General features: G+C 40.8%; 1 protein-coding gene across 1 annotated transcript in view; it reads left to right on the plus strand.

The window, feature by feature from the left end:
- The window catches only part of SEC6, a 122,697-nt gene that overhangs the window by 50,729 nt on the left and 56,480 nt on the right, over positions 1 to 15,488 (plus strand). The window contains exons 10-13 of the mRNA XM_088958254.1: positions 8,092 to 8,199; positions 8,303 to 8,441; positions 8,562 to 8,606; positions 9,417 to 9,472. Coding sequence (XP_088814380.1) covers positions 8,092 to 8,199; positions 8,303 to 8,441; positions 8,562 to 8,606; positions 9,417 to 9,472 — 348 coding nt within the window. The remainder of the gene's footprint in view (positions 1 to 8,091; positions 8,200 to 8,302; positions 8,442 to 8,561; positions 8,607 to 9,416; positions 9,473 to 15,488) is intronic.

Consider the following 15,488-nt stretch of genomic DNA (forward strand, 5'->3'; position numbering starts at 1 on the left):
TGAGGAGAGTTTTGACTAAACTTGGGTTTGGGGCTAGATGGTGCAAGTGGATCATGGGTTGTGTCAGGAGTTGTCATTATTTAGTGCTAGTGAATGGGACAGTGGTAGATTTCTTTCCAGCCAGTAGGGGTATAAGATAAGGAGACCCCCTGTCCCATTTCTTGTTCATTCTAATTGCGGAGGTTTTGGGGAAACTGATTCATAGAGCAGATTCTAGGGGGCTCATTAGAGGCTGGAGAGTTGGGAGGGTGGATACCCTCCTCACTCACTTACAGTTTGCTGATGACACGATTCTATTTTGTGAAGGCGGTAATGTGAGCTTTATCAGGAACTTGAAGTTGGTAATACAACTGTTTGAGAAAATGTCTAACTTGAAGGTTAACCTTGGGAAAAGTTGTATAGTGGGGGTGAACTTGGAGGAGGCAGAGCTCAGGGAGAGTGCTGAAGTGTTGGGGTGTGAAGGTTCGGGGTGGCATTTGAACTACTTAGGGTTGCCATTAGGTGATAATCCCATGAGAGAGAGCTTTTGGAACCCAGCGGTGGAAAGGTTTGAAAAAAGACTGGTATCCTGGAAAAAGAACTACCTCTCTCTCGATGGGAGAATTACACTAATTAAGGCCACGCTTGTTAACTTAACCATCTTTTTCCTATCGGTGTTTAAAATCCCAGTGAAGGTTGCTAATAGATTAGAGAAGCTTACGAGAGATTTCTTGTGGGAGCCATGAGAGAAGAAGAGGGATCACAAAGTTAGCTAGGAGATAATATGTAGGAGTAAGTCTTGTGGTGGCGTAGGGCTTGGGAGTAACAGGAGAAGGAATATGACTCTGTTGGGGAAGTGGTTGTGGAGGTTTCCTATGGAGAAGGAGAAGCTATGGGCTAGAATAGTGGCAAGTATACATGGGCTGGAGCATAATGGATGGGACGCTGGAATCAGAGCTAGGACCACAAACAATTCTCCTTGGAAACCCATTCATGACTTGCTACCAGTTTTCTTCCCTAATATCAGGTATGACTTGAATTCTGGTAACTCCATAAAATTTTGGGAACAAACCTGGGTGGGGAGTGCCCCTTTAAAGGATCAATTTCCTTCTTTGTATGCTCTTTCTGATTTGAAAAATGAGCCGATCTCGTCTTTCATCACCCCGTCCTCTTCCACTTCTGGGATTGGGTGCAACTTGGGTCTAAGAAGGGATTTGAGGGACTCAGACCTCGACAGTATTTTGAGCCTTATTGCACTTCTTGATAACGTTGTCTTAGACCCCACTAGGGCGAATTCTAGAATTTGGACACCTACCCCCAATGGCATCTTCTCTTGTGCTTCGTTCTTCAAAGTCTTAAGTCAGTCCACCGGTCCTACCTTCCCCCCTTTCCCTGTTGGTGAGGTTTGGTGCAGAGCAATACCTCCTAGGGTTGGTAGTTTTTGTTGGGAAGCCTGTTTGGAAAGAATCAACACTGGTGATCCACTCCAAAAGAAGAGACCCAATACTTGCTTGTCACCTCAGTGGTGTGTTCTATCTAAAGCGGATGGGGAGACTGGTTTTCACCTACTGGTGTCTTGCCACTTTGCAAGGTCAATTTGGGATTGAGCTTCCTCCTTATTTGGATGCAGTTGGAATCCCCCATTAGACTTGTAGGGCCTTTTCTCCCCTACCTTTTTCAGGTGGCGGATAAAACGAGGAAGGATAATGTAGAGAGGACTAAGGACTGCAGTATGTTGGACATTGTGGGTGGAAAGAAACTCTAGGATATTTTCAGAAACCCAAAGAGGAGCAGCAGATCCGAGGGCTATCATACATATTAGGGCGGTACAGTGGATGAAATATTTGGAACTATTCATAGATTACACTGTGGATGACATGTTGAGGAAGTGGGGTGAAATTGCAAATTGCACACAGACCAAGGCAGTAATGAATGTGGCTTGGACGCCCATACCTAGTGGATTCTTGAAATTAAACTTTGATGGATGCAGTTGGGGAAATCTGGGGCAATCGGGGATTGGAGGTGGTTTTAGGGACGAAAATGGGGTCATCTCTGCCATGCTCTTAGGCCCAATTGGAGTGGGTGACTCCCTTAGAGCTGAGATCTTTGTAGTTATGGAAGGAGTTCGGAAAGCTGAGGAGTTGAACATCAAGAAACTCATAATTGAAGGGGATTCAGAGGTGGTGATAGGGTGGCTGACTAAAGATCAAAATGGTTTATGGAAGTACAACAATGAGAGGAGGAAATTCATGTGGCTGGTGCGGGAGATGGAAGTTAAGACATGCTGGGTTAAAAGATCGGCTAATTCCCTAGCTAATGATTTAGCTAAACAAGGGGTAGAAAGGGATTCACTGTTTCGGGCTACGCTGTAACTTTAGTGTCGTATTTTTTTCTTCTTTTTTTTACTTTTATGAGGCTCTTTGTGGCTCTTGGAAGATAAGTGTGTTTGTCTTCGAACCCAGATGATCCAAAACGGACAGTCATGGTGTCCGTGAAGTCTACCCAGGTTTGACGAGGGTGCCCCCTTCGGTACCATTGAAACCAGAGGATAGCTTCCCCTTCAAGATGTGCAGAAGCCAGAGCTACTCTATCTTGCCCCGGTGTTTTATGGTAATGGAAATACCTTTCGGCTCTGAGAATCCACGGAGTTGGGTCGCCACCTGAGAAGATGGGGAAGTCGATTTTGGCTGTTCTTGTTGCTGCCCCTGTTCTGCGGCTGCTTTCATTGTTGCGCTCTTCTTGGCTTCCTCTGTCAATGTTCGTTGCCCCCTGCTCCAGTCGAAGGAGGAGAGCAATGAAGCCTGCCTTCATTTCTTTGAGATCTGAAGACATTCGATAGATCTCTACCTCCATCTGATCCACTCGGGTGTCCACTGACGTGTTTCTTGTGTTGGTCATGCTGGCTCTGATACCAACTTGTTAGGAACCTGCCAAACTCAGAGCTCTTCGAGGGGCCAACCTCCTGAATTCTTGGAAGAAGAGAGAGAGAGAGAGAGAGAGAGAGTTTAATGCTGAAAGAATCAATGTCCTATTCCTTTTCTGCTCTACTATAGTTTTACAATCTGATCGTCTTTCCGTTACAGTTGTTACAAGTGGATGGTTAGTTGTGCTGACGTGGCCTCCTCTTGTAAAACCGATTAACTGCCTTCTGTTGGTCTGTTCCAGCAGTCTTGACACCACCCCTTGGTTTGGTAAGTGTTCAGCAAAAGCATTAGTCTCTTTTGATCCAATTAAAGGTCACATCTATCCCTTGTAACAATTTCATGGCTTTTCTTTTCTCATAGATGTAGTACCACCATCTAGCCTCCTCTTCCTTTTGGATCCAGCTTATTACAAAGTTTGAATCACCTCCAATTAATAACATTCTGATTTCAGATCCTTGCCTTTTGAATTTTTTGCACGACAACCATAATTTTGGTCCTCAAGGAATTCCCTATTCCAATTGGGCCTGAGTAGATTACAATGACATTTCCCTCCTCATTCCTAAAGACTACTTCAATGCCAGATGGGCCCGGATTGCCTATATTGCTGCCATCAAAGTTGAGTTTTATCAATCCTCTAGGAGGTTGGGATCGAAAAAGGCCTAACCACCTTAAAAGGGGAAGAAACAACTGCTTCACTTCAATTCCTCATCAATTCACCCCCAGAAATATCTTTGAAAAGATCTGATGATTTCATCCAATGGACCATCTCAATGGTGATGGCTTCAACGGTAGCTTCTCTATTTCTTTCTCTTTCAAGAAAGATTCTGTGGTTCGTCTCTTCCCAGATTGTCCAATAGACTGCTGCCCATGTTTACCTCCAAAACATTCTTGCCCTCTTCTTTGTCCAGCTTATGAAAGTAGGAGCGGGCAGGCTTTGTACATTAGGCAGAGGGTTCCACCATTAACTTTGCAGAGGGAGCACTAATGGGGGAAAGGCACCAATTAGGTCTTTTTCTTTGTAATAGACCACAAGTATTAATTCTTTCCAGATACAATTCCTAGCACAGACCATCCACCATTCCACCCTATGCAGAGCAGGTTTACTCCAAATCTCCTTAATTGGAAAAGAAAACCCTTATTGTCACTGGGCTGAATGAGGGATGGGAAAAAGGATGCACATGTTAAGGTACCAGAGGGTGACAAGGTCCAAATCCTCCTAACCCTTTTTCCATCTTCCAAAAAACACCCCTTCCAGTTCCAGGCATTGTATTGGATTCCTGACATTGCTTATTCCATACTCACGTAGCCCTCTTCCGAACCCCAAATCCCAGTCGTACTCAAAATTTGAATTAGATGGCACCATAAAACAGGAAATAGGCTCCTCCCTTCGGTTGGAGATGGCATAAAGAGAGGTGAGGTGTCTTTACTCTTTAGTGGTTGGTTGCTTGCCTAAACATGGTTCCGGAATTTAACACAAGTTCCCGAACTGGGACTATACCTGATATGTGGTAAGAAGAGAGGTAGAATGTCACAAATAGACTTCCAAGGAGAAGCTCTTGTAGCACTAGTAGCTGAAGTTCCAGAATCCTAGCCATTAGTTGCAAGCAAAATTTTAAAACGCAAAGGTGTGATGTGAGGCATTCCACTACCTAGAGGCGTGAGGTGTAGTTCAGAATGTAAGAGGTGTAAGCTTCCCAAACACAAGGCAGCACAAGCCTATGGCTCCTTAAGAGGAGGGGGAGGAGGAACAAGTAGAAGGGGGATCTCATTTTTCTTTGTTTTTAATAAAAAGCTTTATATTAAGCAAAATGAAGATGCATAACACTAGCTGAAAGGGGGGGGGGTCTAAAAAAACAAATTGGGCTTCGTTGGAAAAGGGGTTTGGGGGCAAAGTCCTTGATCTACTTTCTTTCCCCTTCTCTCTCCTTCCCTTCCCTTCCCTTTTCTTTTATTTCTTTTCTGTTTCTTTCTTTTTCTTTCCCTTCCCCCTCTTTTTTTTGTCTTTTTATGAGGTGTGTGTGAGGCACATGAGGCGCATGCCTCTTGCACCTGAGGAGTATGCCTCAGAGGTGTCAATGCATTTGGCATGCACCTCAGAGCATTTTGGGGGTGCCTTGCCTAGAGGCACGCCTCCAGGCATATGCCTCCCATGCCTTTTAAAACACTGGCTACAAGCCCATGAATACTAATTATCACCTTCATCCACAACTTATGTCTATCCAAGGGCAATCTCCATAACCATTGCCTAACAATGCAATGTTCCTATCTTGGATATTACCAAGACCTAACCCTCCATACTTCTTATTATCTACAAACAACTTCCCAATTTACTTTATGATCCATCTTCTCTTCCCCTTTCTCCCATAAAAATTTCTCATCAACTTCTCCAATTTTCTACTTACCCCAGCCCAAATCCTAAAATCTGACAAATAATACACAAGTAAGTTGGCTATTGTAGATTTGATTAATGTGATCCTCATAGGGACAAGTAATTGCACTTCCATGAGGCCACTCTCTTGGTGAAAGGTTCAATCACAAGATTCCAAAAATTACTAATCCTCGGATTATCCCCCAAAGGTACCCAAGTAAGTCATAGGCCACTCATAAAAAAGACAACCCAGAATTAATTTTTAGATTAGACATTTTTTCAAAGATTTGCACCATAGCCCTTAAGTTTCTCACCCAACTAAGCTCACCCTTTTCACAAAATAGCATAGTATCATCAACAAACTGTAGGTGAATAAATGGTACTTCTTCTCTCCCCACCCTCCAACCCTTTATTAAACTTCTAGAATCTGCCCTATCTATGAGTCTATGGGTCCCCTTGTCTAATTCCTCAAAGGGCTAGGAAATGATATATCATTGTCTCATTTATCGGTATTGAGTAATGACTAGTCTTAACACACTCCATTATCCATCTGCACCATTTGTCACCAAATCCAAAACTTTCTATGACATCCATTAAGAAATCCAATCAACTAAATCATTTGCCTTTTCCAAATGGAACTTATAGACAAACCCTTTCTTTCTAGTTCCCTTCATATTCTCCACACTTTCATTAGCAATTAGAATTTGATCAGTTATTGGCGTGTCCTTAACAAAAGCCCCCTAAGACTATGAAAGGGAGTACTAGTGTTTTAAAAGTGCAAGGCGCAAGGTGCAAGGCGAGGTGCACACCTTTTTGAAGCAAGGTGCAAAAATACAAAAAACGCTAAAAAATGAAAAAAAGTCAAAAAATAAAAAAATTGCAAAAAATTTTAATCGTACTATTAATAAAAAATATCAACTAAAAATTTAAAATAAATGTTTTAAAAAACCTATTATCTAAAATTAAAATTCATAAATATTACATGTAAATCATATTCAAATGAAAATTTCAAAATAAAATCAAACATATAAAACATTTTCAAGAATGTAAAACCCACAATCTCTTTTTTTCTCAATTGCATTACTTCAAGTACCTATTGTGATGTAAAAGATATTAAATTCCTGATTCTACATGTTGCCTTTTTGCCACGCCCCTCAAGGCAAACCCAAACAAATCTATGTTAGGGTCTTAAATTCTTAGTTCTCACACAAAAAATAACGATTTTGTATTTTAATTGCCTTTTGAGAAGATATTTTATTAGGATGAATGAATGAACAACATTAGCAAATAGGGGGTTCTTGAAGCTTCGATGAGCAAGGGAAGCGAACGAAACTGGTTGAGGCACCAGGTGTGTGCCTTTTGAAAGGGCTGTGCCTAGGGCCTAGGCGAGGTGCATACCTTAAAATGCACCTCACCAGTGTGCCTAGGCACGCCTTTTAAATCAATTGGGAGTACAACCCTAATCCTTTGAAAAAGCACCTTAGCAATGATTTTATAAAGGCTATTAACCATGCTAATTGGTCTGGAATCTTTGAGATGCAAGGCCTTAGCTTTCTTCGGGATCAAAGCAATGAAGGTTGAATTTAGACCTAAATTAATCACACCCCTTTCCAAACATTCATCAAAGACCTTTTGGATATCATCTTTTAATTTCTCCCACCAGTCTTGGTTGAAGGCCATAGTAAAACCATCAAGGCCGGGGGCTTTAGCTCTATCCATAGAAAAGATTGCTTTCATTATTTCTTCTCTATGAAATCTTCTTTCTAGCCAACTCTTAGACTCCTTTGATAACTTAGGCCACTCCAACCCATCAATCCAATTTCTATCATTGAAAGGATTTTTAAAAATTGATTTGAAGTGTTCCACAAAGGCTTGAGCAATCTCACTCTGTTGGTAGACACTCACCCCATTCACCTCCAATTTTGACACAAAGTTCTTCTTATCCTCCCACTTGCCAACACATGAAAGAATATAGTATTCCTATCTCCCTCCTTGATCCACTTCTTGATTTTTGCTTCCAACTTATTTCCTCTTTGAATAAAAGGTCCTCCAAATTCTTCCACAAAAGCCATCTCTCGTTCACGTAATTTTCCTATTAGGGGTGATTATTTCTAGATTGGCTGACAAACCTAGCCTGGCCTGAAAATTTCTGGGCCCGGCCTAGGCCCAACACTTTAGGCCCCACCCAGGCCTGGTCCGTTCTACAAATCTACAATGTATTTATATGTTACATATATTATTTTATAATACGTGATATATAATATATAAATATTATAAACTGACACAAAATATTATATATACTATTATTTTATATTTATGTAAATTATAATATATATTTTATACATTAATATAAATTATTATATATATTAAATATATTGTATTTAGTGATGTAGGCCCAAAGCGCAGCTTGGACCCGCATAGACTTGAGCCCAAGACTATATTTCAGGCCTGGGCCCAGGCTGTAGCCCCTTGTCATAGGTTCTAAGCCCAGCCCGGTCTGGCATGGTCCATGATGACAGATCGCTCCTATTTTCAATATAGCAAGTCTAAGACCTAAAATGTTGCTTGTGTTTATTGAGAAATAGCATGTTGAACATAAAAATCCATTGGAAAAACAAACTTCTGTACATATGTTGGGAAGTACTTCTGTACAAGTCTAAGACCTAAAATGTTGCTTGGATTCTTATAAATCCGAAAGTACTTCTTTCATACTTATTTTGGTTAATATGAGGCATTTGTTTGGATAGCTTTAATTTTTACAGAGGAGTTTGATTCTGTTTGCCTTGTTTTCAATCTGGTCTTCCAAATTCCTTATTCCAGGGTAGTTGAAATGCAAGAGATCATTGATCAACAGGTTGCTGAGGAAGCAGCTGAGGCCGAAGGGGAAGATGACATGGCAGCAATTGCAAATCCTCGTAGATCTGACAAGTAATTTCTTGGAGATGATATCCTTAACATATTTATACTGAATGTTATAGTGTCTGGAGCTTCTCCAATTTTGTTTTGGTGATAGTTACTCTATTTTCTGCAGAAAATCAACAAGGCAGATGGCTTCTTCTAAAAGCTTGACACAACATAAATCGAAAATTCAGGGGAAAGGTTACAAGGATAAATGCTATGAGCACATTGGGAAAGCAGTTGAAGAACGATTTAACAAGTTGTTGACAGAGGTTTTTTTTTTTCTCCTTTTGTTCACATTTAATCTGCAATGTGTTATTGATTGGAAAAATATTTTGGTCTCCTAGTTTGGCATTGCCTTTTTTTTTTCTAATTGTGCTTCATCCATACAGCTTGTTTTTGAGGACCTAAAAGCTGCTTTGGAGGAAGCTCGAATGGTAAGCACAGTTGCTACCCAAAAATTCTTAGTATTTTTTTTTGTCAAACTTTCTTTCCGGGGAAGATTTTTTTTTTGTAGAATCATAAATGCTCTGAATCGTTGTAAGCCATAAGTTCATAAAATGTCAGAACGAATACTTGCCTAATAATGACAGGTTTCTCTCTTTCCTTGGTCCTCATTTGAGGTCCAAACTCCTTCTATAAGATTTTTCCACACTTTCTCCTGCTTAATCACTTGATTTCTGTGAGAATCTCTAATCTCCCAAAGGGTATTCTTCCGAGTTATTGCTCAGTTGTTTTAAAAATTTACTTGATTCTGAATAAGAAAGGTCATAAACTGGGAGAACAATGTAAGATGCTGTTGTTGGATTTGGATTAGCCATTACTGCATATAGCTGTCTTAGAGGTGGAAATGTGCTTCAAATGACAAGCATATCATCTGGATTTTAGATGCTGAAAATAGTAATGGTCAGTGATAGAATCTGCTAGAGATTTGATACAACTACTGAATTTCCCCCTCAAATCTCTTTTTCTTTTTTTTTTTTTGAGAAAAAGGTGACTTTCATTCACAAAGGAATGGGAAGGATAATTTAGTTCTTGGTTTGTTTGTATTTATTTTTGGATTATAATGTCAAATCTCTCATTTGATGACAACTAGGTTGCTCCTTTCCATTTTTCTAAGTAATATAGTTTTACTATTCTACTGTTGATATGAATAGGCAATTAACTGAGATCTTTATTCCAACAAGTCCTTACAAGCCTCTCCATGCTCATTTCTAACTCCATTTTATTGATGCTTTGACTCTTAGATTGGGGATGAACTTGGAGATATATACGATTATGTGGCTCCTTGTTTTCCTCCAAGGTTTGTACATTAGGATAACTTTTCACTTTATGGTTTGAATTAGCTATTCCTTATCCATTTCTAGAGGTTTATAGGAAGCTTGTAAGAAAATATCATTTTCCATTATTTAACATGTATTTTTTAAGAAAGAGTTGCTTCATTAAGAACATAAGCAAGCTGCACAAGAATAAATAGACAAACAGCCCAACTGAAAGTCTTCTTGGGCTAATGTTGTTACTACACAAAAAAAGACCTTAAAACCCCCAGTTTATTTAAACTATCAGATGTAAATATGTCCTTCAACTGTCATATAAAAACTGATTAAAAACAGAAAAGAGAGAGAGAAAAGAGGATTACAGCAGAATAGAAGAAGACAGAGAAGAATAAGAGAAAGGAGAAGTGAGTCTGATGGTTTCATCTCTCCCTCACTAATCTTTTATTAATCTTAATTAACTAGGCTAATTACAAGTCTGCCCTTTAAGTGGGCAGCCAGCTAAGCAAGAACTTAAAAAAATTAAAAAGAGGTTAACATACCCATGAAGAAAAGGCCCATTAACACAAAATAAATAGAACGCTGCTTAAACATAAAACAAATATTAGGGCCCATTTGGCCCAGTCTCTCTACACTCCCCCTCAAGCTGAGCATAGATATCAATCATGCCTAATAGACCTGTTCATGGTATGGGCTCTAGCTTCGCTTTAAATTGAACGGGGTCCAACCCGAAGCCCGAGCCCGACACAGTGTAAGTCAGGTCTGAAGCTCGGCCCGTGAATAGGTCCAATGCCCAACTTGCTTATATAGGGTGTTAGCTTTCCTTTTGGAACACCTTTGGTCAAAACATCAGCCAATTGCTTTTCTGAAGCAATAAATGGCAAGCAAACTTCCACTGAAGCAACTCTCTCCCATATAAAATGTCTATCAACCTCTATGTGCTTAGTTCTGTCATGCTAAACAGAATTATGTGCAATGTTGATAGTTGCTTGGTTGTCATAGTAGGGTATCATTGGCTTTTCATAGTCAATACCCAACTCTTCCAAAAGTGATCTCAGCCACAATAATTTTGACACTCCATGTGCCACTGCCCTGTACTCTGCTTTAGCTGAGGATCTAGCTACTACAAACTATTTCTTACTCCTCCATGAGACAATGTTCCTTGCCACCAAATCACAATATCCTGAGGTGGATCTCCTATCATCAATACATCCGGCCCAGTCGGCATCAGTGTATGCTTCCGGCTTCATGTGTCCATGCTTGGAAAACATAATACTTTTCCTTGGAGCGCCTTTCAAGTAGCACAAAACTCTTCCTATAGTTGCTAAATGTGTATCTTTGGGAGAATGCATAAACTGACTAATAACACTCATTGCATAGGAAGTATCTAGCTGAGTCATGCAGAGATATAACAACTTCCCAAGTAGTCTCTGGAACACTCCCCTATCAGACAACAGTTCACCATTGAAATAGCAGAAAGCTTACGGTTTAGGTCTATGGGGGTGGAAGTTGGTTTAGCACCAAGTTTACCATTTCTGCAAGGAGGTTAAGAACATAGTTGCGCTGAGAAATGAAGATACCATCCTTAGATCTAGTAACTCCAATTCCAAAGAAATATCTGAGATCCGCCAAATCTTTTATCTCAAATTTAGTGTTAAGAAATCTTTTGAGTTTAATCACTTCTTGAGTATCATTACCGGTAACCACAATGTCATCAACATAAACAAATAGAAAGGTCACCAAAGAGGTATTTTTCTTCACAAACAAAGTATGGTCAGATTGAGTCTGTGTATAACCAAAAGAAATAAGGGCAGCTCTGTATCTCTCAAACTAGGCTCAAGGGGACTGTTTGAGACCATAAAGAGACTTTTTCAATTTACACACATTCCCTTGCATTTCCTTTCCATACACCCTTGGAGGTAAAGACATATAAATCTCTTCATGTAGGTCTCCATTTAAGAAGGCATTTTTAACATCAAACTAGTGAAGGGGCCAATTAAAAGTAGCAGCTAGATACAACAAAACTCGAATTGACATCTCGAACTGAAATCATTTTAGCCATAGGAGAAAAAGTCTCCAAGTAATCAATATCATACATCTGAATGTAGCCTTTAGCAACTAATCGAGCCTTAAGCCTCTCAATAGTGCCATCATAATGATACTCAATAGTGAATACCCATTTACAACACTGGTTCTTTCATTTCAAGAAAGTCCACAATATCCCAGGTATGGTTCTTATGCAAAGCATCTAGCTTAATCATCATAGCATCCCTCCATTCAGGTTTGGACAGGGCTTCTAGTATAGACCTGGGAATCACATAGGTAGAAATAGTGGCAAGAAAAGAATAATAGGTAGGGGATAGAAGGCTATAGGATAGGTGTTTGGAGATATAATGTGTTGTACACTTCCGCTTGCCTTGCGAAGGGCAATAGGAAGGTCAAGGTCTGGGAAGGTAGTAGATTGGTCAAATGAAGGCTAGGTTGTTACCTCAGTAGTAATGCGAGGTGCAAGAGGCTCTATTGAAGGAGTGGAAATAACATGCCCATGCCTAAATCTTTGTCTTTCATATCACCTTTGGACAATAGGATGGGAAGGAAATATAGGAGGATGAGCTAGGGGAGGAAGGGGAGCAGGAACATGTGAAGTAGACATAGTGGAAGGAGAGGCAACAAAAGAAGATGATGAACAACTGAAGACATAGCAAATGGCTCCTCAGAATGCTCTCCCTCAGGAGAAATAACAAAGGCCTCAACTATTGTAACATCCCTAGAGACAAAGTGGGTGCCATGAACCTGATCAAAACAACAATATCCCTTCTGTGTGGAGGCATATCCTAGGAAGACACTTATGTACCTTATCCCTTCTATGTGAAAGGATAGGAAATCCATCATATGGACTCCCAAGATTGCGGAATAAAGGGGGGCGAATTTCAAAAATTTTTCTTTCCCTTCGACTGGGAATTGAATTTCCCATTTAGAAGATCATATTTTCAAGGATCATTCTTGAACCATAAACTGAACCAGATCTGAACCAAAAGGAGGAGAGAGAGATAATACCTGATACAGAGAAATAATATCTCTCAACGGAGGTGTTCACGCCCAAGGTAGAAACCAAAATCTGCTCCCACTGAAGATGGCGCAGTGCAGGGTGGAGCAGAATCAGCAGTGTCCTTCCTAAGAACATGATTCTTCCAAAGAATCACCTGGACGGCTAGTGAATACAACTCCTACCAATCTTTTCTCCAAAAGATTGGAATCAAGATCTGATCTTGATTTCTCCCAAGCAATGGAGATCGAACTGCAATAGGCGGCGGCCGCAGGAAGGAGGCGGCTAGAGAGAATTTGCAGGGTGAAGAATTCTCTCCTCTGTGATCTCAGCTCTGAAGACAAGACTGTTGCTGGTGATTGTGTGTCTAAAGGCTGCCGCCCCCTCTTCCTTTTATAGAATTAAAGGGATCAGCTCCTAATCCCATTAGGAGTTGCTAACCCAAATCATATATGGATTAGAAGTCCCTTTAAGATAAGGGATAAACTTTATCTTATCTGCAGATTAGATCAGCTAGTTCCTAATCTAATTAGGAAGTTTCAAAATATAAATCTCATATAAATCATGGACTCTCTGAGTGGATAGGGTGTGGGCCCAATCCTATCAGCTGATCTTATCTCAGAATACACCCCATAAAGACTAATCAAATTAGCCCAGTTCGAAATGGGCTTAAGGCCCATTTAGGGTTATGTATTCATTAAACCTTCCAAACTGCTGCCCAATTGGGCTTCCTTGTATGGCGTGGGACCCAAACATTGATCTACACATCAACCACATGGGTTCAGCCCAGCCTTTGTTACAAGGCCTGGCCGAATACACTGTTATGGACAGTGCACCCCCTGAAACTTAGCCCATCAGGTATCATCCTCAATGGCCTTACATTTAACCTCTCAGCCCATAATGATCATACACTGCCCGACAAGAGAGGACCTCTCCCTCGACTGCAAGGCACAGTGTTGCACTCTCTCAAATATGGATCCCGGGAATTAAAACCTTTTGCAATCATTTTGAAACCATAATTTATTTATATACTTTTATATCTCATATAAAATATATTTTGCAAAACAAATTTCAACGATTGAAATCTGCTACTGGCAGTCTTGGTTTCCATCAGTGAGAGTGCATCCCCGATCAGTACCTTTGTCCGACAAAGGGGCTGATCCTGTCATTATGATCACCCACTCAGATGAATTCTCAGACTGTCCCAACATACCCAGGTTTTGACCCCCGCTAAGGATCTCACTGATTGGTATATCAAAGACAGCCCAATCCGACACCTAGTGCAGTATGATAATCGAGTTTAGGGGTCGGGTGTAACTTTCCAGTTTTGTCCATCAATCTCCAAGGTCTAGAGCAATACCGGAAATCTGGTCCAGTTCAAAGATTCAATTAATCCCACACTGTATGTTCCTAGGGTCTCACCCCGGTAGCTGAGACAAGCCACCCCAACTGACTTGGTGGCACCACAGTGTCAGCCTTGTCAGGATAGGTCTCCCCAGACCGACCCACTGGTTGTGAACATTTTAAACTAACACGAGTCTCATTAAGTGTCTAGTTTAAGGGTATTACACAGAAACATACCAAGGGAACATGAATCAAATATGCACTTTTATTCATTTACAATAAACTCATAAAGTACATCATTTTGATTGAAGTTAAGGGCATACAAAACTGTCTAACAGCTCCCACTTGCACTTAGGTCCAATCAGGTACTAGTCGGAGTCCCATGCTTGCCACGTGTTTCTCAAACACTTTCTGTGATAGTGGCTTTGTCAATGGGTCTGCTACATTTTCCGCTGACGCTACCTTCTGAATCAGGACGTCTCCTCTACCAACAATCTCCCTCAGTACATGGTACTTACTCTCGATGTGCTTCGATTTCGAGTGGGCTCGTGGCTCCTTAGCCTGAGCAATAGCTCCATTGTTGTCACACAACAATGGGATGGGTGATGCGCTGAATGGAACTACTCCCAACTCGTGAACGAATTTCTTCATCCACGCGGCTTCTTTGGCAGCCTCACTTGTGGCAATGTACTCGGCCTCGGTCGTGGAGTCTGCAGTGGACCCCTGTTTGCTGGTTTTCAAGCAAACAACACACGATCCTATCATAAAAACATGCCCAGATGTAGACTTTCTATCATCTGGATCTGAGTATCGACATTTATATACCCTTGGATCTGTAGTGAGCTACCATCGAATAATAGACAAAACACTTTTGTCCTTCGAAGGTACTTAAGTATGTTTTTCACAGCAGTCCAATGCTCCTGCCCTGGGTTGGCTTGAAATCTGCTTACTACACTCACTGCCTGAGCAATGTCATGGCGAGTGCACAGCATGGCATAAATGATGCTCCTACGACGGAGGCATAGGGAACGTCCTTCATGCCATCAATCTCCTCAAAAGTCTTGGGAGTCATCTTTTTGGAGAGAGTGACTCCGTGCCTGAAAGGAACATTTCCTTTCTTGGAGTTTTCCATGCTGTATTTTTTGACTATTTTGTCAATGTAGGCAGATTGGGATAATCCTATTATCCGCTTCGATCTATCTCTATAGAGTCGAAGACCCAGTATATAGGAAGCCTCTCCAAGATCTTTTATGGAGAATTGCTGTAAAAGCCATACTTTTACCGTAGTCAACAATCCTACATCATTCCCAATGAGTAGAATGTCATCTACATATAGAACCAAGAAGGTAACCTTATCTCCACTGTACTTCCTGTAAACACAGGGTTTATCCGGATTTTGCTCGAAGTCAAACGATTTGACGGCAGAGTCAAAACGGATGTTCCAACTTTTAGAAGTTTGCTTAAGTCCATAAATGGATCTATTAAGTTTACATACCATGTTTTCCTGACCCGCAGCTATGAAGCCTTGCGGCTGCTGCATATAGATATCTTCAGTAAGATCTCCATTCAGGAATGCAGTTTTGACATCCATTTGCCAAATCTCATAATCATGGTGTGCTGCTACAGCTAGCAAGATCCTAATGGATTTAAGCATG

Source organism: Nelumbo lutea, chromosome 8 (genome assembly GCF_056320005.1).
Source record: "Nelumbo lutea isolate HS-2025 chromosome 8, American lotus-T2T, whole genome shotgun sequence".
Lineage (NCBI taxonomy): Eukaryota > Viridiplantae > Streptophyta > Magnoliopsida > Proteales > Nelumbonaceae > Nelumbo > Nelumbo lutea.